At 35.3% G+C, this 25052-nt stretch overlaps 3 protein-coding genes across 5 annotated transcripts; 2 read left to right on the top strand and 1 right to left on the bottom strand.

Annotated features, from left to right (window-relative positions):
* Positions 1-3: 3 nt before the first annotated feature.
* On the top strand, positions 4-4277 carry nusap1 (nucleolar and spindle associated protein 1). The gene is made up of 12 exons (XM_051917526.1): positions 4-216; positions 389-454; positions 540-689; positions 788-977; positions 1135-1218; positions 1380-1492; positions 1885-1935; positions 2180-2340; positions 2474-2637; positions 2732-2854; positions 2972-3077; positions 3689-4277. Exons 1-12 carry the CDS (start codon positions 142-144, stop codon positions 3774-3776), a joined length of 1371 nt encoding a protein of 456 aa, XP_051773486.1. The 5' UTR covers positions 4-141; the 3' UTR covers positions 3777-4277.
* On the bottom strand, positions 4223-7694 carry ndufaf1 (NADH:ubiquinone oxidoreductase complex assembly factor 1). Of its 3 annotated transcripts, none has more exons than XM_051917536.1 (5): positions 7495-7694; positions 6037-6575; positions 5260-5445; positions 4596-4670; positions 4223-4441 (listed from the first exon to the last, which is right to left on the bottom strand). In XM_051917536.1, the coding sequence occupies exons 2-5, from the start codon at positions 6535-6537 to the stop codon at positions 4301-4303; spliced, it is 903 nt and encodes a 300-aa protein (XP_051773496.1). In that variant the 5' UTR covers positions 6538-6575; positions 7495-7694; the 3' UTR covers positions 4223-4300. The 3 variants fall into 3 exon arrangements, with proteins under 3 accessions (XP_051773496.1, XP_051773497.1, XP_051773498.1); XM_051917537.1 differs by lacking the exon at positions 7495-7694 and adding an exon at positions 7232-7488; XM_051917538.1 differs by lacking the exon at positions 7495-7694 and adding an exon at positions 7055-7145.
* A 6-nt stretch (positions 7695-7700) lies between these two features.
* On the top strand, positions 7701-24810 carry rtf1 (RTF1 homolog, Paf1/RNA polymerase II complex component). Its single transcript, XM_051917497.1, has 18 exons — positions 7701-7865; positions 9669-9779; positions 13509-13659; positions 13746-13950; positions 15243-15360; positions 15451-15562; positions 15855-15996; positions 16304-16481; positions 16611-16693; positions 16779-16866; positions 17059-17166; positions 17266-17343; positions 17425-17546; positions 18154-18211; positions 18299-18376; positions 18491-18589; positions 18676-18790; positions 23697-24810. Exons 1-18 carry the CDS (start codon positions 7782-7784, stop codon positions 23801-23803), a joined length of 2037 nt encoding a protein of 678 aa, XP_051773457.1. The 5' UTR covers positions 7701-7781; the 3' UTR covers positions 23804-24810.
* The last annotated feature ends 242 nt before the right edge of the window (positions 24811-25052 follow it).

Raw genomic sequence — 25052 nt, 5'->3', positions numbered from 1 at the left:
CAACTAATCATCTAACGGAGAGGGCTGTTTTTGAAACGCGGTATTTTTCAAACGGCAATCACACCTAAACAAACCGATCTGTACATCAGAGAGTCGATATTACGTTATATTTCTGCAGTTTACAGTAAGTTTATCCACAATATGGATTTGGACTCGCTTAAATATGCGGAATTGCAGCGCCTCGCTAAAGAAGTTGGAATGAAAGCGAATATGAAGGTAAATCGCGTTTACTGAGTTAAAGTGATGCAGTGCTGTTTACATGCAGCCAACCCATGTGTACTAAATGATCTGTATCTATATTTCTGACGTCTTTTGCACTGAACCACAACGCTTAGTTTGTGGCTGTAGGTTTTATATTTTCTAAATGTTCGGTTTTAATTGCTTTTAGGCTGAAAAGCTGCTGAAAGCTTTAAAAGAGCATTTTTCAAAACAACAACAGCAGACATCGGAGAATGTGAGTAGCATCTTTGTGTATTGTCACCTATAATCTGTTTGAAACGTGAATATTTGCATTAACAAGCAACACTGCATTGTTGCAGGGAAATGATGCAGCCACCGCCGACGCGCACGATGCTGTTCCGCCCGTGGACGAGCAAAGCGCGTACACGGCAACGTTTGTGACCGAGCGCCGAGGAAAAGGCCGCACTGCCAAGAGAAAGCTCAGTGACTCCACACCTGTCACTGCTCAGGTATACATTGATATTTTTTTTTCTTTATTCTAATATATAAACATTATATAACTTTGTAATTGGGTTTTGTAATTCATTTTTTTATATGTAATATTTAGACTGAAGAAAAGCAGGCACAAGAGGAGAGCCGAAGGGGCTCCAAGAGAAGGAAGGTGTCCTCAACCAAGGTGCCCTCCTCTCTGATTCCCCCTGAAATTTCTACTAAAGAGGATGCTGTGGAGAAAGCACTAGAATCTGGGGAACCCAATCCAGGATCCGAAGATGCTCCTACAGAGCCAAGTGTGAAAGGTGAGCCTTTAAGAATTATATTCCATTTTAAGTTGATCATGGAGAGTAGATATTATTAATTAACCTTTTAATTACAATCTAATAGATGAGGGAGGTTATTTATTAGTTTGTGCTTGTATACTGTGATGACTTTTAATATGTAACGTATATTTTGCAGGTGTGGGCAGAAGAACGGTGGGTAAAATCCCCCGTCATGAAGGGCTGATGAAGAGGAAACCTACTCTGCGGCCGACAACTCCTAGTAATAAGATCCTTCCAACTTTATACGCTAAAACAAAATATATTTTCCAGTTCCTGTAATATTCAAAGTCAGTTTCTTGTTTAGATGACTTTTCCATCTGAGCTTATTTAAGATTTGTGATCTCTGCCCTTCAGTAATGTATTTGCAAATCTCTTTCCCAGATTTCAAGAAACTCCATGAGGCTCATTTCAAAAAGTTGGAGTCCATCGATTCTTATGTGCAAAGGAAGAACAAACAAATGGAGGTGCTCAGGAATTCAGTCAAGGAGCTGAAGGTAACATTGACCTAGGGTTATTATCATTAACAAACTATAAAAACATTTTATTTTAGCTGAAATAAAATAAAATAGAAATATTAAATGAAAACTTAAGAATTTTGCTTTGGCAACTAACTGAGATAAGTTTAAGTTGAAGCACTAAAACCACTAACTGGAAATATATAAAAAGTAAAACTGTAATTTTTATTAATAAAACACATAAAGCTAAATATAAACATTGAAATATGCTAATTCAAAAGATTAATTAAAAACTATAATGGTATATTAAAAAAAAACACCAGTTTGAGAATGAGTTTATATGTCTGAAGTATTATTTAGGGGTTTATGCTTTATTTTGAGTTCCAAGTGTTATTTATTAGTGGTTTATATTTTTATTTTTGTAATTTCAGACACTATCAGAAAAGACGCTGACGAAATCGGTCGAGACAAAGGCTCAAACAGTAAGTCACCAAACAGCTAATATCAGCTTTAAGGATCACTTTTTGAATTCACATGCATCCTGAACATAAATTTGTGTCAAATATTATTCAATTAAATTAAACTGGCACCTCTTTCTAAAACTGTAAAAAGAAATCTCACATCTTGTTGGATGAGAGTTGTATTGTGTCTGAGTCAAACAAGTTTGTTATTTCTGTAAGAGGTTGACCTGAATCATAAACAAACTTTGGTATTGTCTCCCATTAGAAGGTGCCTGCTAGCCGAGCGTCTCTCTTCAGTCCTGAAGTGCAGAAGAAACCAGTGCCAGAAAGACGCAGGCTCACTCAGCAGTCTGCTAGCAAGTCTGCATTGAAGGACAGCTCCACTTTTAAGCCAACCGTCCTCACCACCAATAAAATCAATGTCAGGTAAATACATCAGTATGCTTTAATCCACTTACATTTATAATGCTTTAGTATTGAGATTAAGTTAAATACAGGTGCTAAAGCCAAGCATTGACAAGTAAAGTGACTTTCACTTAACTGCTGCATTTGTGTCTAGGTTCACGCAGGCCACTCAAGATAACGAATACAAGCGTTCTCTGGTAAAGACTCCAGCTCGTATGTCTCCTCTTGTCCCTCTCACCTCCACTCCGGGAAGAAAATCTAATGTTCATACCAAACCTGAACTTAATAAAAGTGTCAACGCCATCAATAAAACACCTGGTATGAGTAATACCATTGTGTTGCGCTGATCATTTTATTGATTTTATGAACCATTGGTTTCATTTGTAGTTTTTTTTTTTTTTTTTTTTTGCAGGAGTTACTCCATTTGTTTTCAATGGGAACAACAGCGTGTCAGTCACGCCTGGTACCACCAAGAAGAACGCATTTGATCTGAAGGCCAGTCTCTCTCGTCCACTCACCTACAAACCGCACAAAGGTTTGTCCACACTAAGACAAATATATAATTTAATGTCTAGGACTCATGTGTCAGGCAGTGCTTTCTTGAATTGAATTGTATATGCTTGCTAATCCTTGTCATCTTTTATTTCTGCAGGAAAACTGAAGCCTTTTGGAGATGCACAGGAGAATACAGCACTTAATAAATCTCAGACTGTTCCTTCACACCAGAAAAACTATAAACAGCACCAAGTTCAAACCAGGTTAGATGCTTATTTTGGTTATGCATTGAGGTGCACTACTGTTCAAAAGGTTGGGGTCTTTTTTTTTTTTAAGAAATTAATATTTCTATTAAGCAAGGCAAGGATACATTAAATTGATCAAAAAAGACATTTAAGACATTGTGTGTTTTTTTTGTTTTGTTTTTTCCTGTTTCTAATTCTAAATGATTTATTTTAAATAAATGCTGTTCGTTTCACCTTTTTATACATTAAAAAATCCTGGAGAAAAAGTATCACATTTTCCACAAAAATATTAAGAAGCACAACTGTTTTCAACATTTATAATAAGAAATATTTCTTGAGCACCAAATCAGCATATTGATTCTATCAGCATAATGATTTCTGATGGATCATGTGCAAATTCAGCATTGCCATTATTTTAAAATTTAATAAAATAAAATAGAAAACATCTCTTTTAAGTTGTAATAATATTTAATTAAATAAATGCAACCTTGGTGAACATAAGAGACTTCAAGAACATTAAAAAAATCTTACCGACCCCAGTTCAAGTACTTGTGTGCATTTGAATTTTATCTGTCTCAGACTTAAATAAAAGGTAATCATTGAATATTATTTGTTTTTTTTACCTTCAGAGAAGAGCGACGTGTCAAGCACACAGAAGACCGAAAACAGAAGAAAGAGAAGATGTTGGGTGCCAGACGAGGCCTGGTTATGGCCTAACTCCATTGTTTTTACTGTTTTGCCATCTGACACTCACTTCTACATGTTTAGCTTTGGTCGGATTTGTTCCAAACTGTTGTACATTTTTACTCTTCTGTAACCACTTGTTTATTAACATACGTTAATTTACAGTGAGGTAATCAAACAAAATCTTTTTTTTTATCCATTTTATAGATTTTATACTTTTGAAACATTGTTTTCAATGTATGTGTGAAGAGATGCCCTGATAAATTGTATTTAGAATGAATGGTTACATCTGTACTGGGATAAAAACAGTAGTCACTCTAAACATTGGTCACACAAAATGTCTATTTGAACTTGAGCAATATTCATAAATTATCATTTTGTACTTCTTTGTCTTTCATGTGGTCATTTTTTTTTTTTTTTTGTGTATGTATATATGTGTATGTTTAAAAGACGCCAGCCTTTAAAAAATACATCCAATGTCTTTTTTCCCCCTCAAAGTTTTTATTAATAAAACACCGTGTTTGTTATCTGTGATTGCTGAATCCTCTTTAATCCAATTAGACCTCAGGGTTTCTCTTGTAAAGCTCATATGCAAACTCCTCTGTGTGGGCAAGGTCGTTACACAGACCAATGAAGTCAATCTCCAGCTGAAATGGGCCGTCTGCTTTGTCCCCCAATGTAAAACCAATACTCTTTACCTAAGAGCACACAAACAAGTTTTGAATCTGAGGTATAATGAATTTGCACTACAATGCTCTCATAATAATATCATCAGGAAATAGAAGGATAAACGATTAGATATTCATTTCAATTACTAGATGAACTATGAGGAAACACAAAAGTCATGCTGACCTTATCTAACCAGAGGACATGCTGGTTATCCTGTATTCTTCCACGACTGGAAAGGAAAAACTTGGAGAAAGGTATCTGTAAAATAGAGTGATGGTTTTACAATTATTAAGCAAGAGATTTAGACTGCAAAAGTTTGGGGCTGGTAAGATTTTTTAAAATAAGTTAAATAAGTTATGCTCACCAAGGCTTTTATTTGATCATATATACACAGTAAAAACAGTAATATTGTGAAATATTATTACAATATTTTAACATATTATAACTATAACTATTTTAACATATTATAAAATGTAATTTATTCCTGTGATGGCAAAGCTGGATTTTCAGCATCATTACTCCAGTCTTCAGTGTCACATGATTCTTCAGAATTCATTTCAAGAAAATGTTCAAGAAACATTTCTTATTATTATCAATGTTGAAAACAGTGAATATTTTTGTAGAAACCATGATACTGTTTTTTCAGAAATCTTTGAGTTCAAACGAACAATATTTATTTGAAAAGGAATTTTTGTAACAATCATGTTTCCTTGATGAATAAAAGTTTCTTACTGACCCCAAACTTTTAAGAGATTCATATTAATAGATTCAGTTGGATGCACTTCCATATGAACTGCAGATGAAGTGTCTTCTAGATCTTCATTAATGTAAATTTCTTAAGACCTGCCTTAACATCCTGCCAGTAGGGTCCCCCTCTAGTGTAGAGGAAGTAACTGTAGATGTCATCTCTCTGATGAGAAAAGAAGGTCTCAGCGGACACGTTTACCATCCACGGTCTTCCATCTCCCCGGATACGCATATGTAATGTGTTGAAACTTGACCAGTCGTAGTTCTTTTTTCTGTCAAATGAGGCCTGCAGCAGAAATAAATATTTTAAAGGTCAAATTACATACTCTTGAAAGCCATGTTTCTAATTTCTAATGTCTTCAAATAACTTGCAACTCATGAATTATAGTGTTTCAATTGTACTTTCTTCATTAATTGAACAATTCTAAATTGAAAACACATTGCCTTTCAAATGTTTGGGGTAAATCAGATTTTTTAAAAGAAATTAATACTTTTATTCAGCAAGGATGCATTAAACTGATCAAAAGTGACGAAGACATTTACAATGTTACAAAAGATTTCTATTCCAAATAAATGATTAATGAAAAGTATTTTATGGCAATATTTCACAATATTACTGTATTTTTGATCAAATAAATGCAGCCTTGGTAAGCATATAAGACTTCTTTTACCGACCCCAAACTTTTGAATGGTAATGTAAATCCAAGATTCTGTTTAAACCATGTTTTTAATGTAATTTGTGTCCTGTAGAAAGCTCAGTCTTTATTTATCATAAAACCAAGCAGACAGCAAGAAAAAAAGAATTGAATAAGACGTCTGAAATATGATGAATAAGGAATCAGATTATGGATCAGACAGAGAGATGTACTGTACTGACCAATGGTTGTTTGGAGCGCAGAGTGCAATATCCACTGTATCGAGTCTCTCCATCACGGGGAGGCGCGGAGCACAAAGTTCCATACAGAAAACATGTGGTGTTGTTCTTTCCCAGTTTGATGTATGCCACACTGTGGCCCCCAATCTCCTGATCAGATGACACGACCCACTGATCGAGACTCTCCGGCCCACGGAACTCCCACTGGACACGAGTCTGTTCCAGCATGTGCTCTAGTAAAGGCCTTCCTTCCGGTCCAGTCCAGCGCTGGACAAATTCATCCTTCAACAACCCAATGTGCTTCTTGATACCCTCCACACCTTTGGAGAAATCAAAGTGTATCTTTTGCCAAGGCCAACGGGTGTCTGGGGGCTGACCCGGTCTGCGGTAATCTCGCTCATAGATGCTCCTGGTGCTCAGTATAGCTGAACATTTGAGAGTGGATGGAAATAACAGTGTCCGCCTGTGAATGACACCATAAAATGCTCTCCTTGACACAGCCATTTGGTCAGAGTAGCTCTTGTGACCAGAGCAGTAGAATGCTGAAAAAGTTAAAACATCATATGTAAGGAAATGCATTTTTATATTAACCATCATATGTCATACAGGTTGATCTTTTGGATTCAAATGTTTTCACTAATCCAAATGAAAATGTCAGTCAGCTAAAGTAGTTTTTTTTTTTTTTTTTTAAATTGGGCTCTAGGAATCCCCAAGAGGTCACAAGGAAGTGCTAAAAGGTCTGTGGAAAAGTTTAGAGAGAAACAAAATTACAAGAAAATAAATAATAACTAAATACAAATAGATTAAAATAAAATTACATATTAGATTCAAATAATTAAGTAAACAATTAAATGTGATTAAATTAAATGAGTAAATAATAAAAACGAGATTTAAACAAACAACAGTACGGTACTATAGTGAGTACTATATTTTCCAAATAATATTTTAAATTGTTATAGTATGGTATGTCCATTTGAATTAGCATACATATGGTCTTTTATAGATGAAAACATACAGCTACCTTTTATATTTTAGGATGGGGGTCCCTTGCATGATTATACCGTATATGGGGGTCCGTGGAATCTAAAATATTGAAAAACCCTAGTCTAAAGAGCACCACATCGGTACATTAACACATATAAAAAGCCCCAGAATATCTTACGGCAATCTCTTTTTTCCTTTTTTTGCAAACACTTACACGTTCACTTGACTGTAATGAGCAATGGGGATGAATCTTAGTTGACTTTATACGACATTCAGAAGTCATTACATGAAAGAGCCACTGCGTGATTGAATGTTAGTAACAGTTGCATATAACAGCTATGCTACAAACAATCATATTTAAAAATAATGAAAAATAAATAAATAAACGTAAAATATGGCTCGAAAGCAATTAATTTTTACTACTCATTTGTAACGCTCAAATGTGCCATTGCCGTCCGTCCTATAATCTGTCCTTACCTGAAACAAGCAAACGTGCTTATGGTCCTACCGAAAACAAATATCTCTCGCAGTTGATTCCCGCCCACATCACATTTCGTGGTTAACAAATATTATTATAATTTTCGCTAAGTGTATGCATACATACTATGTACAATTAATAGATACAGCACATTTGCGAGCCTGTGTATGTCGTCGCTGTTTATTGAGTGACGTGTGCGCATGCGTAGTGCAGCTCTAGCGCCTTTGTGTGGAGGAGTGCGGCGCTGCTGTTTAAACACACACACAGGGGAGCCAGGCAGCTAACCATGGTGAATGTAAAGAAACGGAAAGGTCGGGTCGTGATTGACTCTGACTCGGAGGATAGTGCAAGCGATGATAATTTGGATCAGGTAGGAATATCATTCACGTGAATGTGATCCAAAAACCTCGCTGTTTACCGATCTCGAAGGCATTAAGGTGTCAGAACTGTATGTGTGTGTTGAAGTCCCATGCTAAGTGATGTGGGAAAGCTAGCTGGTTAGCAGGGGCCTATATGGTGGCGTCGTGTTGGTTTTAAGACAATTACACCTGGATTTTTGACATTTTGCGTGCTTTTTACTGTCGCCTGCAGCACGCGGGTACTTCGGCTGTACAAAAGTGGCCGCGTGCGTTTAGAACCTTTTCTGTTTTATGACGTCACAGCGCCGCGGCTAAACTTCTATTTCGGTTGTAGCTGTAGAAATACGACGAGAGACTAGAGAGGACAGACTCTTCTCAAACACATCCCGAAAGCAGTTTTTGATTGGACAGTTGAAAGTCACATGCTACATGAAAATAAGAATATGGAGACACATTCAAGTAATAAAGTTCGCCGTTGTGTCAAAAGAGCTTATGTGGTTTATGATGTGCTTAAACTGCTAATGGCTGTTTGCAAAGATTTTTTTACTTAATTTTAAAAGTTATTTAAAGTTTAAAAGTCGTTTAAAATTGCAAACATTCCATTAGACAAAAAATGCTTATAAATATTAAATTTAATGGTGATATGCCTACAAATATTCAGTTTTAGATTAATAATTTAAAATAGCAGTGATGAATAATTGAACATTTCAATTGCTTTATGGCAGAGGTTTTCAATCTTTTAGGTGTCACAGACTCCTAAATATGATCATCCTCATGTGAGGGACCCCTATCCTAAAATTTAAAAGGCACCTGTATAGTTTCTTGTAAAAAAGGCACAATATATACTGTGAAAATAAATATTATAAATATATCTAAAATGTTATTAGGAAAATATTTAGTTCCTTATAACTTGCATTATCATTTTTTCCCCCCTACTAACTAGTACTGTACTGTTTGATATTTATTTTAATATTTTTTCTTTTCTTTTCTTTTCTATTTTAATTTTTTTTTTTTCTTTTTTTTTTTTTTTTTTTTTTTTGGAAGTAATGGTAATTTGCAAATGGCCATTGGGCCCCCTGACCCCAGTTTGAAAACCCTTGCTGTATGGCGAACAAATTCATTTGAACCATGATACGCCCCCTATAGGCAGTACTCCATACTACACTGCTTTATCAGCCTGTGCACTTGTTTTCATTTCGATGGTGTTGACAAATTATAGAGCTAGCCAGCTAGCAGCACAACACAAACACTTAACAGCAGTGTGATTACAGACAAGTGTTTTATGAGTTGCATGCATATGATATGCTGAAGTTTTAATTAATGCTATCAGATTATATAAGTACCATAACATAATTATGCTCAAATACAGGTCATATTTGGACTGAAAACCTCATGCTCAGTGGAGTTTGACATCTGTCTGTGCATTGTGATGATTAGACCCTGTTAAGCCATATAGTGTTTGTTAGAGTATTGAGAGTGTTGAGTTATAACTATCCCAAATCTCTCTGTCTTACGTGTTCTAGTATTCCAGGGTAAAATTAGCACATAGGCAGACAGGCACGCTTATAGATCGCTATTTGGGTTCATTAAAAAGATAGAAAAACTACTTTTGTTCTTCATAATAGCTGTATTTCCACTGCCACACCTTCCCTGCAAGCTTCAAATATTTTGTGGACATTATGACAGCCTGAACATTTTCTTTTTGTTTTTCAATGAACAACAAAGAAAGGGGATCCACCTTCTTTGTTTACCAAGGACTTTCACTTGGTGCTTGGGGAAAATCATAGCTGTCAATCTTCTTCTGCTTTTTGCAGGAGCTGCTGTCTCTTGCCAAGAGAAAGCGTGTGGATTCTGATGAACAGGAAGAGCCTGTTAGTAAACCTGCCGCCTCCACGGACTCAGAGACATCAGACAGCGATGATGAGGTATGGAGCTTTTCAGATACTCAATGTGGTCTGACTTTTTTTGGATGTTCAGTCAGGGTTTTTCCTCTGTCAAAAATGGTCTTTTGTTGTGGTGGACGAACACGGTCATCCACACACAGTTCAGAGTACCATACCCATGTGAACTGCAAGCTCAGTACTGACAATAAATCCAAAATAAATGCAAATAAACAGTTCGTAATATTAACTTATCCTACTTAATCATGAAATAAAAAAATTAATCACTGTCAGGACAGATGATAAAGCTGCTTAGAACTATTTTATATTTATAATCTGTAAATTTATATGATAAAAGTCACTGAGTGACTGAAAAGTTAGTAATAAAATGAACAACAAAGTAGCAAATTACACATTACATAGAAAAAGTGGCAGGTCTATTATTTTTCACTTACTCTCCAAGAACTCGCACTGAACAGTGTTGAGTGGATTCTGACTAACTTTAACACGTCTGATGCCTATTGCATTCATAAGCTCAAAAGATACACTACCGTTCAAAAGTTTGGAATCGGTAAGATTTTTAATGTTTTTAAAAGAAGTTTTGTCTGCTCACCAAGGCTGCATTTATTTAATTAAAAATACAGTAAAAACAGTAATATTGTGAAATATTATTACAGTTTAAAATAACCTGTTTTCTGTTTGAATATATTTTAGAAAGTAATTTATTCCTGTGATCAAAGCTGAATTTTCAGCATCATTACTCCAGTCTTCAGTGTCACATGATCCTTCAGAAATCATTCTAATATGCTGATCTGCTGCTCAAGAAACATTTATTGTGTACAATTGTACAAAATATTTGTGTACAATTTTTTTTTTTTTTTTTTTTTTTCAGGATTCTTTGATGAATAGAAAGTTCAAAAGAACAGCATTTATTTGAAATAGAATCTTTTGTAACATTATAAATGTCTTTATTGTCACTTTTGATAGATTTAATGCATCCTTGCTGAATAAAAGTATTAATTTCTTTAATTTCTTTAAAAAAAAAATAAAAACTCTTACTGACCCCAAACTTTTGAACGGTAGTGTATAATGTTAAAAAAGCTTTGTATTTCAGATAAATGCTGTTCTTTTGAACTTTCTAACCATCAAGGAATCCTGGGGAAAAAAAAAAAAAAGTACACAACTATTTTCAACATTGATAATAATAAGAAATGTTTCTTGAGCAGCAGATCAGCATATTAGAATGATTTCTGAAGGATCATGTGACACTGAAGACTGGAGAAATGATGCTGAAAATTCAGCTTTGTATCACAGGAATAAATTATATTTTAAAATATATTCAAATAGAAAACAGTTTTTAAATTGTAATAATATTTCACAATATTACTGTTTTTACTGTATGTTTAATTAAATAAATGCAGCCTTGGTGAGCAGACGAAACTTCTTTTAAAAACATACAAATTATTACAGATTCCAAACTTTTGAATGGTAGTGTATGTCTGTGATTCGCTACAAAGCTCAACGCTGCAAGAACACGTTGTAAATAGAAACCCTTGATGCTCATCACAGAGCGCTTAAACAAATACTCACGGGAGCATTTTAAAGCAGCTGGATATTAGCGGGTATCTGTACTGCAGAACAACAGGTATCATCACATTAAATGATCAAATTAATCTTTGGCGGGACAAAGATTCATTTTGACAGCTGGGAAAATATTTTCAATGCAGAAAAAAACCTTGCAAACATTTGCTTGAACCGTCTAGAATAGGGTTGTGCCGATAGACGATAATATTGTGTGTTGACGATAGTCAGAGATATCGCCAATAGCCGATGCCTTTGATGATATCAAGACAATAATTGGCTCGTTTTCCCATTCATGTATTACATTATTATTATTATTATTATTATTATTATTATTATTATAGTTGTTGTTTTTATCAGTATTATTCTCATGCTATTATTATCATCAAATGAATATTAGGGCCTACAAATCATTTGCCTTCCAATAATTTCATAACGACATACCAAATTTGTATCAATGAAAATGGTTTTAAATCAGACTGCAAAACTACATCCACACATCTAAATTGAATTGCAAGGTGATTTATTAACAAATTGTCAAGAGTGCTTGTTATAAAAGAGACGCATCATTTATACGGTTTAAGCCAAGACGAGAACGGCATTGTTGTTCTTTAGCGTTCTTCCATAGCACATTAAAATATTTTAATTAAACTAATAACAATACAATTACAATTTATTATTATTATTATTATTATTATTAATAATAATAATAATAATAATATTACTAATATTATATAATATAAGTCTTTAGGTCTGAACCCAGCACAATCAGTCAACGATGAGAATCAAAAGCAGCTTCAAACACCGACTTAATAAAAAACAAAAATTGTTTAACTAGAAATATTGATTCTTCTGATGTTTTTTTCCTCTATCATTAATGTATGGTCCACAAGAGAAATATTAAGCCAATAAATTAAGAGATGATATACCCTTATCAGCATTGAGTTTCAGCTCTTGTCATGTCTGAGAGAAGTAATGTGCTGTGCAGCAACAGATACCAAAAGCTTGGTCAGTTTTTGCTTTCACTTTCTTTTTCAGTGAATATTTGACTGTGGTTTGAGACTTCTTCACTGGCATAACTCTTGTGCAAAGTTTGCAAATTGCCTGCATAATATCCACAGGCTCTTCTTTTGGGTGGTGAAATATTTCTGTCTGACATGACCTTTGTCTTTATCACCTTCATCTTTGCTTGCAAAATGTTAGACGATGATTCTCGTTTCCTGCAATAATAAAACTAAGTAAATAATTAAAAGAGTAAATAAACAAGTTTACCCCCCCACATGCGTGATAAAATTGTTGTCTTTTTTTACTGCAAGTAAAAGTTTATCAGGATGTCTGCCAAATCAGTAAATCAGGATCATACAGTGAGAATACATGTTTAATTCTCATTTGCACATGCATGTTTCATTTTTAAAAAAATTTGAGGTCAAAAATCTTTTATCAAAATGTCATAACTAGATCATCCAGTGAAATGCCAGATACTTCTCTGGTGACATATGCTGGACTTCTCTAGTCATTTATTCCGCTTAAACCTGCCCTGTTTTGCAAGCACGCATTCAGATCTGCCATCCAAACGACAACAGATTAATTGAATGGTCACCACCATTTTTTTTTTTTTTTTTTTTGATAATCCATTTCAATTAGATGTACATGACAATACAGAAGTAAAAATCTGTTGCTACTTTTCCATTCCGTTTAATATACGGTTCTGGTCTTATTCTGAGTGGTTTATTAGTGCATGTTATTCCACAGAAAATAATGTTAGCCAATAGCCAAATATTAGTTTTGGTTTTAAGCTACTGTTGTAGCAAATGTAGACTTTCAATGCGAATCAAAAGCCGGTGTAATGAGAGAGCACTTTTTTTTTTTTTTCAAGCTTATGCAATAAGGTTGCAGAAATCTGCAGGTTTTTGTGGTTATTTAAATAGTCCATTTACTAAAAGAGCAAAAATGTGGTCTTGATCATTTCAATGGCAAAATAAACAGTGACATTTAGAACATACTACAATAACTAAATACATTGAATCATGTATTTATCATTGAATCATGACACGTTGTGTCTTATGTAGGTGATTAGGCGATTGAAGTGTGTGCTGTTACATATTTGAAATACTTTTAATGAAATCCTTAGTGTCCATGTCAAAAGCTGCTTGTAAATTAAATGCCTTATTGATTGTTCTGTTGATCTGTTAGTGGACTGTTGGAGGCACTAAAACCAAAAAGAAGGGAAAACCTAGTAAAGGGCCCGAAAAGAAGAACACAGTCAAGAAAAGAAAGGGCAAGGCGGCTTCATCCGGCAGCTCAAATGGAGACAGTTCAGCAGAGAGTTCGGCTCCAGAGGAGGGTAAGGCAGTGGTTTGGATTCTGTAATGCTGTTTTCTGGAAAAGTACATTTCAAAAGTTGTTTATACCTGCTTTATGTTTCCTAAGGTGAGGTGTCAGACTCCGACAGTAACAGCTCATCATCCAGCTCAGATTCTGACTCGTCATCAGAAGATGAGGTTTTCCGGGATGGTTATGGAGACGACCTAATGGGGGATGAGGAGGACAGGGCGCGTTTGGAGCAGATGACGGAAAAAGAGAGAGAACAGGAGCTGTTTAACCGTATAGAGAAGAGAGAAGTCCTCAAGAGGAGGTGAGAGGAGTTTCAAAGCTCAGATCTGAGCGGCCAAGGTCTAAAATAGTCGTAAATTATCGTTTTCATACTTGGAAGAAAAGATGGAACTGTGATAACAGCCTAAATTACATGGTCTTTAGAAATCACAACGGGCTAATTAAAAGAGCATTTAAATGCTGCAATTTTCACAATGTTGTATTCTGTTATTTTAGTATTATTTATATGCCATTATAGTATTTGTTAATATTGAGTTATCTTTTGTTTTTATATTTTCAGTTGTTATTTTAATCTTAGTTTAGGCTTTAGTATTTTTTTTTTTTTTTAAGTTCCCCTATTATGTTTTTTCAGATATAATCTTTCATGCAGTGTGTAATATAGCTGTTTGTGTAAAAGAACTGCAACGTTTCAAAGATCAAAGTGCACAACAAATAAAGTTATTGTCTCCTAAAAAGAATCTGAACTTGCATGAACTTCGATTCTGAACAAAACGAGTCGTCATCAATTTGCATAAGGCCAGCCTATGGTCTTCATTGGCTGCCCGCGAACTATGTCTACTTTAACCACTGTAGTTGTAGCTGAGGCCTGGATGAGTTTGGTTTATGTTGCCAACATGTCAAAAAGACACTGATTTCTGTGCTGCGAGTCCACATTGCATGCACTTCAATAGGATGAGGACTCGCACTGGAATTGATAAGGAAAAACCGACACAATTGTTACTGTTCATATCACTCTGTATCAAGAGCTGAGGAAGCTTCCGAAGCTGAAATTCAGATATGGTAATAGGCGTTTCGTTTCCGGCATGCACTGTAAGCGGTAGACCAATCACAACAGCTCGTGGAAAGGAGGGGTTTAGTAGAGGCTGAATCTCCAAACAAACAGTTTTCAGACTCTTTGAGAAATAAGGTGATGTTCAATGTATATTATAAGAAAATTAAAGTGTTTTTTGAACTTGCATGTAAATATTGTTTTACTATTGTTTAAATCTTTTATAGCACTTTAAATATTTTTATAAAGCTTTAATTTATTTTTTGCTTTAGTCATTTTAGTACTAAAACGTATTTCAGTTTGTTTCCATTTCTCATTTTTGTTTAAGTATTTTATGTTATTTGCAGCTTTATTTGAATTACTTAGCTCATGCATTAGGTGCCAATCACCGAAAAATATTTTTAATAGTTTTAGTTTATTTATAATAGCAACACTGTTTGTATTGTGCAGAAATAAATTAAATCTAGCTGTGAAGGAAGGCTCAGTTAAATTTTCAAACCATTTGTGAAGAAACTGTTCTTATCAATAAATGTGTATTTCTTAAGGTTTGAAATAAAGCAAAAACTGAAGACGGCGAAGAAGAAGGAAAAGGAAGAAAAGAAGAAGAAACAGGAGGAGGAGCAGGAGAAGAGAAAACTGTCTCAGGTCCCCGACACTCAGGTGGTAAGTAAACTGTATAGCCAACAAGCCCTTTCTAAAAATAGGAACACAAATAGGGTTTTACACTCACGTTTCCTCTCTCCATTCATGCAGGTTATGTCACATAACAAAGAGAGACGGATCAAGAGAGATGAGAAGCTGGACAAGAAGTCACAGGCCATGGAAGAACTGAAAGCAGAAAGAGAGAAGAGGAAAAACAGAACTGGTACTTTTCTTATCAATTTCTCATCGTTAATCAGACAATATCGAATAACATACTAAATATAAAATAAGAATTAATATTCAAAAATGCAAAATAACCCTGTTTACTTAGAAGTTGAAAACTGGATGCCACTCACATGCAGGGCGATCTAACTACAATGTAGCATACTAATGTTTAAAACGTTACTTTTATTAAGCATTTTTAATAAAAACAGGCAGTATATAGTGTATTGTGCAGACAATTAGCATTCCGTAGCCAGTGATGCCAGTATCTGATATAACCTTTACCCTTTCAGCTGAGCTCCTTGCCAAAAGGCAGCCGCTGAAGACAAGTGAGGTCTACTCGGATGATGAAGAGGAGGAGGAAGATGATGATGACAAGTCTTCAGTAAAGAGTGACCGCAGCTCAAGGTCTTCATCTTTTGATGAAGAGGAGGAGTAAGTATTAGAAAATTTACGTTTTTACATTAACTTTCTTTGTATGAAACAACAATTTGGACAGCTAAAATGACTTTACATTAGCAATTAAAAATGAAATAAAATTACATATATAAAATAAAAATATACTTGCATATATACACCACCATTCAAACATTTTGTGTGTATATATTATGCATAATTTTTTGTACTTCTATATTTTAAGTTTGATCATAAAACAGTATTGTGGATTTTTTTTTCCCTTCTAGTTGTATGGTTCTGTCCCTCTGTAATGAGCATGTTTATCAACTGTGCACCTGTATTTCAGGAAAGAGGAGGCTCCGCCCAAGTCCCAGCCAGTGTCATTACCAGACGAGCTGAATCGGATCCGGCTGTCCCGGCACAAACTGGAGCGCTGGTGTCACATGCCGTTCTTTGCTAAAACTGTTACTGGTTGTTTTGTTCGAATTGGCATTGGAAACAGCAGCAGCAAGCCTGTTTATCGGGTCAGTAAATCCATTCACGTTATAAACAACTTTCAGCTTTTGTGACACCACGACCAACTGCAACCTGAAAACACACATTTTAAAATATCACGTGGAATATACAACAATTTCTGAAATGAAATCCTGCAGGTGGCTGAAATCATTGATGTTGTGGAGACGGCTAAAGTTTATCAGCTGGGGTCCACACGAACAAATAAAGGCCTTCAGCTCCGGTACGTTTGCACAGAAAAACCGATTATTTGTGCGTTCATCTCTTTGTTGTCTATGACTTGTGTAATCTGTATTGCATGTTTGCAGACATGGAAATGACATGCGCGTCTTCAGACTCGAGTTTGTGTCCAATCAGGAGTTCACTGAAAGCGAATTCATGAAATGGAGAGAGGCGGTGAGGGTTTTTTTTTTTTTTTTTAAATTCTGTTTTCTTAAAAGAACTGTATTCTTTTGTACTTAATGTATTTACTCTAAGCAAAAAAATATTATGGAAGCTAAATTTGAATTGGGGGTGAATTTTAGGTTAATTGTAGAACTGCGGTCACACTGTAGCATTATGAAATGTAACCTTGTTGCTGCCCCACAGATGATGTCAGCAGGAATGCAGCTTCCTACTCTAGATGAGATCTCCAAAAAAGAGCAGTCCATCAAGGAGGCGGTCAACTACAAATTTAATGACAAAGACATTGAGGATGTATGTCCCACTGATGTTATTTCTTGTTGTCCTTAATACAGGATATTCTGATGGTTGTCAACTTTATCATTGTATTAATGTGAATTATTTTTATGACAGATTGTCAAAGAGAAGGACAGATTCCGAAAGGCACCACCAAACTACGCCATGAAGAAAACGCAACTTCTCAAAGAGAAGGTTGTAATGATTAGATATACTTCAAATAGATATAAGTGCATACTTGTTCTCATGCTAATCATGCATAACTTGTGTGTACAGGCCATGGCTGAGGAGAGTGGGGATGGAGAGAAGGCGAAAGTACTGCAAGATCAGTTGAATGAGCTGGAGGAGAGAGCAGAAGCACTTGACCGACAGAGAACCAAAAATATCTCTGCCATCAGGTCAGAAACGCACATACACTTACTACTACTCACTACTCAACTACTCAATAGTTTGGGGTCTATAAGATGTTTTTAATGTTTTTGAAAGAAGTCTCTTATGCTCACCAAGGCTGCAGTTATTTGATTAGAAAATAGTAAAAACAGTAATGTTGTGAAGTATTATTACAGTTTAAAATAACTGTTTTCTATTTTAATAATTTAAAATCTAATTTATTCCTCTGATGGCAAAGCTGAATTTTCAGCATCATTACTCCAGTCTTCAGTGTCACATGATCCTTCAGAAATCATTCTAATAGGCTGATTTGGTGCTCAAGAAACATTTCTTAAAATTATGTTAAATAGTTTTGCTGCTTAATATTTTTGTGGAAACTGTGATAATTTTTCCCCAGGATTCTTTGAATAGAAAGATAAAAGGAACAGCATTTATTTCAAATGGAAATAGTTTGTAACATTATAAAGGTCTTTACTATCACTTTTGATTAATTTAATGCGTCCTTGCTGAATAAAAGTATTAAAAAAAATCTTATTCATCCCAAACCTTTAAACAGTAGTGTATGTACACAAACCCTCTAATCCCTCCTCTTCATAATATTTTTTTCTTTTCCAGCTATATCAACCAGAGGAATCGGAGTTGGAATATTGTGGAGTCTGAGAAGGCATTGGTGGTAGGTGTTCGGATCAGGAATTTTTTTTTTTTTTTTTTTCTCTCCTAAAAACATTCTGGAATCTAAAATGTCTTGGTTGTGTTTTAGGCAGAGGGTCAGAACGCAAAGAACCAGCAAATGGATCCATTCACCAGACGGCAGTGTAAACCGACTATGGTGTCCAATGTGAGGCATCTTTCTGTCAGCTCTGCTGTTCTACTTCACTTTTATTCTCATTCTTTTTTGATCATTTTAAGAAACTGAAATTTTCTTTCTTTCTTTTTTTTTTTTTTTTCAAAGGCGAGAGATCCCTCAGTTCATGCCGCTATTTTGGCTCATCTAAACCAGAAATACGGTTCAGGCTCAGGCCAAGACAACAGCCAGCAGGCTAATAAACAGGTAACACACACTCTCAAGCAAGTCCTCAGCAACATGAGCCTGTTCTGACCCAGAATTCACTTGTGCTTAACTTGTTTATTATGCAGGGCCAGGCTGGCCAGAAAGACAAAGACCTTACCAAGCCAAACAGTGACCTCTCAGAGGACCTTTTCAAAGTTCATGATTTTGATGTCAAAATTGACCTACAGGTTCCTAATGCTGGTAAGTGTGTCTCAGGTCTAATAATCATATTACTATTTTAGTTTAGTTTTAAAGGATGTCCTGATGTCCAGCAGGAAAGCAGTGTGTAATTTGCCTTACCATTTAAAATGGGGTTGGTTTTTTATATATACACACACACAGTGGGTACGGAAAGTATTCAGACCCCCTTAAATTTTTCACTCTTTGTTATATTGCAGCCATTTGGTAAAATCATTTAAGTTCATTTTTTTTCCTCATTAATGTACACACAGCACCCCATATTGACAGAAAAACACAGAATTGTTGACATTTTTGCAGATTTATTAATAAAGAAAAACTGAAATATCACATGGTCCTAAGTATTCAGACCCTTTGCTCGGTATTTAGTAGAAGCACCCTTTTGATCTAATACAGCCATGAGTCTTTTTGGGAAAGATGCAACAAGTTTTTCTCACCTGGATTTGTGGATCCTCTGCCATTCCTCCTTGCAGATCCTCTCCAGTTCTGTCAGGTTGGATGGTAAACGTTGGTGGACAGCCATTTTTAGGTCTCTCCAGAGATGCTCAATTGGGTTTAAGTCAGGGCTCTGGTTGGGCCATTCAAGAACAGTCACGGAGTTGTGAAGCCACTCCTTCGTTATTTTAGCTGTGTGCTTAGGGTCATTGTCTTGTTGGAAGGTAAACCTTCGGCCCAGTCTGAGGTCCTGAGCACTCTGGATAAGGTTTTTTGTCCAGGATATCCCTGTACTTGGCCGCATTCATCTTTCCCTCGATTGCAACCAGTCGTCCTGTCCCTACAGCTGAAAAACACCCCCACAGCATGATGCTGCCACCACCATGCTTCACTGTTGGGACTGTATTGGACAGGTGATGAGCAGTGCCTGGTTTTCTCCACACATACCGCTTAGAATTAAGGCCAAAAAGTTCTATCTTGGTCTCATCAGACCAGAGAATCTTATTTCTCACCATCTTAGCAAACTCCATGCGGGCTTTCATGTGTCTTGCACTGAGGATAGGCTTCCGTCGGGCCACTCTGCCATAAAGCCCCTACTGGTGGAGGGCTGCAGTGATGGTTGACTTTCTACAACTTTCTCCCATCTCCCGATTGCATCTCTGGAGCTCAGCCACAGTGATCTTTGGGTTCTTCTTTACCTCTCTCACCAAGGCTCTTCTCCCCCGATAGCTCAGTTTGGCCGGACGGCCAGCTCTAGGAAGGGTTCTGGTCATCCCAAACGTCTTCCATTTAAGGATTATGGAGGCCACTGTGCTCTTAGGAACCTTAAGTGCAGCAGAAAATTTTTTGTAACCTTGGCCAGATCTGTGCCTTGCCACAATTCTGTCTCTGAGCTCTTCAGGCAGTTCCTTTGACCTCATGATTCTCATTTGCTCTGACATGCACTGTGAGCTGTAAGGTCTTATATAGACAGGTGTGTGGCTTTCCTAATCAAGTCCAATCAGTATAATCAAACACAGCTGGACTCAAATTAAGGTGCAAAACCATCTCAAGGATGATCAGAAGAAATGGACAGCACCTGAGTTAAATATATGAGTGTCACAGCAAAGGGTCTGAATACTTAGGACCATGTTTTTCTTTTTTAATAAATCTGCAAAAATGTCAACAATTCTGTGTTTTTCTGTCAATATGGGGTGCTGTGTGTACATTAATGAGAAAAAAAAATGAACTTAAATGATTTTACCAAATGGCTGCAATATAACAAAGAGTGAAAAATTTAAGGGGGTCTGAATACTTTCCGTACCCACTGTATGTATATATGTATATGTATGTATATATGAATATGTATGTGTATGTGTGTATATATATATATATATATATATATATATATATATATATATATATGCAATTAAAATGTAACTAATTACATGATGTGGTGATTAATTAATCTAATTAATTGCACATAAAATTTGAGAAATTACCCCCAAAAGATAATTTAAATCATTATTTTGTTAAATGAGAAGAGCATCAAATAGACATTACAAAAAGTAGCTTTAGAAAAAAAATATTATATTTGATTCAACATAGAATTTATTACACATAAACTTTAGGCTTTCCCTACCATGAGGGTGAGTAAATTATGACAGAATTTTAATTTTTGGATGAACTATACTTTTAATGATTTTTTTTTTATTTATTTATTTTTATTATTTATTAATATGGAATTTTTTCTTTTTAAATGAAATGATACTTTTAATAAGAAACTAAAGTAGGGCTGGGCGATACAGCTAAAAAAATTATCACGATATAATGTTTCATATTGATCGATAATTATTGAAAACATTTTAGTAGAAAAAAATGTTTGAATTTAATCAATGCATTTTTAATTCAGGCAAACAACAAATAATTAAAACAAAGCTAAATAAAATGTAAACAAATCTTTCTTATATTTTATATGAAGATTAAATAAATAAGTGTTAAAGACACTTAGAGCTGCACAATTCTGGATAAATTTGAGATTTTTTTTTTTTTGTTTCAAACCGAGATCACAATTCTGAATGTCAGCTAAATGAAATAACGTAATTTACTAGAGGTTCTGACAAAATATTAATTGCTGCAGTCTTTTTTAAAATGTTAAATATATTTGAATTATTTAAAAAAAAAAAAAAAAAATCTGTTTGGATGTATGATTCAATGACGCCCATAAATACTCTTGTTTCATTACTGGATGAATCAGTGTATTTGAAAGAATCTGTTGAGTGAAGAGTCAACGTCAAATACATTTTTTAACAGTCACTTATCGCCACCTGGTGGTGAAACAATGTAATCGATTAATGCGTCATTTTCAGCGAAGTTTCTTTCAAAAGCTGATATGCTCTATTTTGATCGATAACATAGACATTAGTATTTATATCTGAACTATAAACTTTTATCTCAGTACTTCTGTGATAATTTGAATATTTTTAACACAGAAATAAAGATACTGTGTGGTTGAAAACACTGTTTGTGCAGCTGTTAATACCTATAAATGACAACTGCCCTCTCAAGACGAACTTTGAAGTAGATCAACTGTAAGACGTAAGGAAACCATGAAACTGCCACACTGACGAGCTGATATGTTCTTTTTATTCACAATCTCCTCGTCGCCGGCAGGTACAGCACTCATTTTCATGTGTTTGTGTGTTCTGATCTCACGTGGCGATTGCGCATCTGAACTCCACAGCAACTTGTTTGCTGTGTCACTCGTAGCGCGTCTGTTTGTGATCCAGGGACGGAGCGAGCTTGAGAGTTGTTCATGCAACCGAACTTCATGTCTGTTTACATTTTAATGCATTTAAGTTAAACTATATCGAGAGTTATATCGAAAAAAATTTCTATCGTTATCGAATAAGACGTACCGTCGATAAATATCGATATCGTTTTATCGCCCAGGCCTAAACTAAAGCTCCAAGTAGGTGGCGGTAAATGACCAACAACCATGCCACGTTCAAAGTCAGTTAAAAATCACCTTTCCTTCCCATTCTGATGCTCAGTTTGCACTTCAGCAGATCATCTTGACCATGTCTACCTGCCTGAAGCCTCGTACACTGTCAGTCCAAATCCGATTTTTGTGCATATCCGATTGTAATCCAATCATATTTAGCATGTGTGAACCGCAAAAAATCACATGAATATATATTATGAATATATATCACATGAATATATATATATATATATATATATATATATATATATATATATATATATATATATATTTATATATATTTTTTTATATTTTTTTTTAACGAATCCGTTTTGAGCTACATTCATGTGTTTTGAAATCCTATTTAGATAGCATTTCTGGAAATCTGTTTCATTCTGACTGCTCTAATCGGTTTTTGGGTGGTTTATTTGACTTTCTCACGCCACATGAAATATAAACATGTCTGACATTGTTATAGGAAACATGCTGAAAATTGCTTCAGAAATAAGGTTGTGTTGCAAAGTGCCGGTCAAGCAGAAAATTACAATATAATGGAGACATGTTGAATTTTAAGACTGGCGAAGATGATCGGCACAGAATAAAACCGCGCATACCAGCATCCTACGTTTCTCAGTGGCTACACATTGTCATGTTGTAAATAAGACAACATCTGTATTGCAGACCCCTCCTGTGTCGCGGTTGTTGTTTTTCTTGTTTTTGGCGAATGCCTACTAACACAACGTCATTGCCATAGAAACCAATGCAGATATTCCGGAAAATGAAAAAGTGCCACAGGACACACAAATCAGATCCAAACAGTTGCGATACACAGTTGGACAGTCAATAATTTAGATCAGATTCCAATCGGACAGTGCATTAAGTTGCTGCCATATGACTGTCTGATTAGATATTTACGTTAATGAGCAGTTGAACAGGTGTACCGAATAAAATAAAGTGTTTGGGGGAGAAATAATCGTATGTGTGTGTATAAGACCTTTATAATGTTAAAAATGATTTCTATTTTTAAAAAATGCGGTTCTTTTGAACTTTCTATTAACTAAGAATCCTGAAAAAAATATTTATCGCAGTTTCCACAGAAATATTCATTATATTAATATTCAAGCAACACAACTGTTTTCAGCATTGTTAATAATTAGAAATGTTTCTTCAGCATCATATTAGAATGATTTCTGAAGGATCATGTGACAGTGAAGACTGGAGTAATGATGCTGAAAATTCAGCTTTGCCATCACAGGAATAAATTACATTTTTAAAATGTATTAAAAAAGGATTTTTTAAATTGTAATAATATTTCACAATATTCAATATAATAATATTCACAATATTCAGCCTTGGAGAACATAAGTATTCTTTCATAAGCATTAAAAAGTCATACCCAATCCCAAACTTTGGAATGGTAGTGTATATCAATCTGATCCTATGATGTAGTATCTTCAGTTTTGATTATTATTGTTATTATATTAATTTATTATTTATTTCAATCATCAACAGAAGCGAAGTCTTTGTCGGTGAGTTCGAATGCATTGCCTGTTAAAGATGGGGCACCACGCCGATCTCTCAACCTGGAGGACTACAAGAAGAGACGAGGACTCATCTGACCTACTTTTTTTATCCTCCTCTGCATGATTGGACACCTGTTCCAGGGGTGTAAAAGCTGCGGCCACCCCTGTGTGTGTGAGTGTGTTTGGGATAGTATGTGAGTGTGTGTGTATGTGAGTGTGTTTGGAAAAGTATGTGAGTGTGTGTGTTTGTGTGTGTGAGAAAGACAGACAGAGCGTGTATGATAAAGAGAAAGAATAAGTGCGTACCTTTAAGGCTGAACGTGTCGGAGACTGTATGAGTGTGTATGTAAATGTTTCACCTGTTTGTAAGAGGAAATATTCATGAATAATGATAACTTTCAGGTCTTTTCCTGCAAAGGGTCACTTTTTGAGAGATGAAAATTCCTCTGCATTATTTACGCCATGTGCCGACGTGAGAACAGAAATGGATTACCTCTGATTCTCCTTTTCGTACCAATGTATGCAGCATATTTTCTCCTTCTCAGACCCTCACAGAATCGACCCTTTTATATCCAAGCTTGTGAATGACTATCTCAAAGGACACTATTAAAAAAAGACAACACAAATCTTGGGGTTTTTTTGAAAGTTATTTTTAGTTGTCAATAATGTCATTGGGTCTGCCTCGCTCCCTTGTTCCTCTTGAAAACGCTCTGAATTTTTGAAAGCTTTTCTTCCCCCCCCCCAACCCATGTGTAATGGGTTGTTAGGACAGCCCTTCTTAACTCCGCTTTCTGAGGGGTCGACCAATCAGGGGGAGTCTGACAATGACATCACACTCCCTAAAGATAAACGTTTGTTTCATGTAAGACAATGATCAAATAAACATGTCTGGCATGGGCAAGAAAACATTGAGAATTGATGTATCTTTTTGTTTTTACTGCTCTTTTTCTTCCACATACCTCTGTCTCCCTCAGAGCTGATGTAAGTGTTATTGATCATTAATTATTGAAGTCTTTTAGTCAGTTCTCGTATCGTTGTGGCATGCCTTGTAAATAAGCGATCTTGAGTGAGCGCTGCTGAATAAAGGAGGAACTGTTTCATAATCCCTGTGTTTGTGTATTTACTATTCTTGCTCATGTTTGTACTGTGGTTTTCCCACCAACAATTATGTGACTTAATGGAGGATGATGTCATGTAATCAGATGGAAAGTGATATTGAGGATGCAGTAAAAATGTAAATAACTACCAATTAAAATATTATCCCTATAAAACATGTCTTGTTTGAAACATTTTGATTAAAGAAAGTAAATACAAATAGAATATTGAAGAAATTGCCAGTTTGGAG

Source organism: Ctenopharyngodon idella, chromosome 13 (assembly GCF_019924925.1).
Source record: "Ctenopharyngodon idella isolate HZGC_01 chromosome 13, HZGC01, whole genome shotgun sequence".
In the NCBI taxonomy this organism is placed as follows: domain Eukaryota; kingdom Metazoa; phylum Chordata; class Actinopteri; order Cypriniformes; family Xenocyprididae; genus Ctenopharyngodon; species Ctenopharyngodon idella.
Note: the sequence above shows the minus strand (reverse complement) of the source record. Positions and strands in the feature narration are given on the sequence as shown.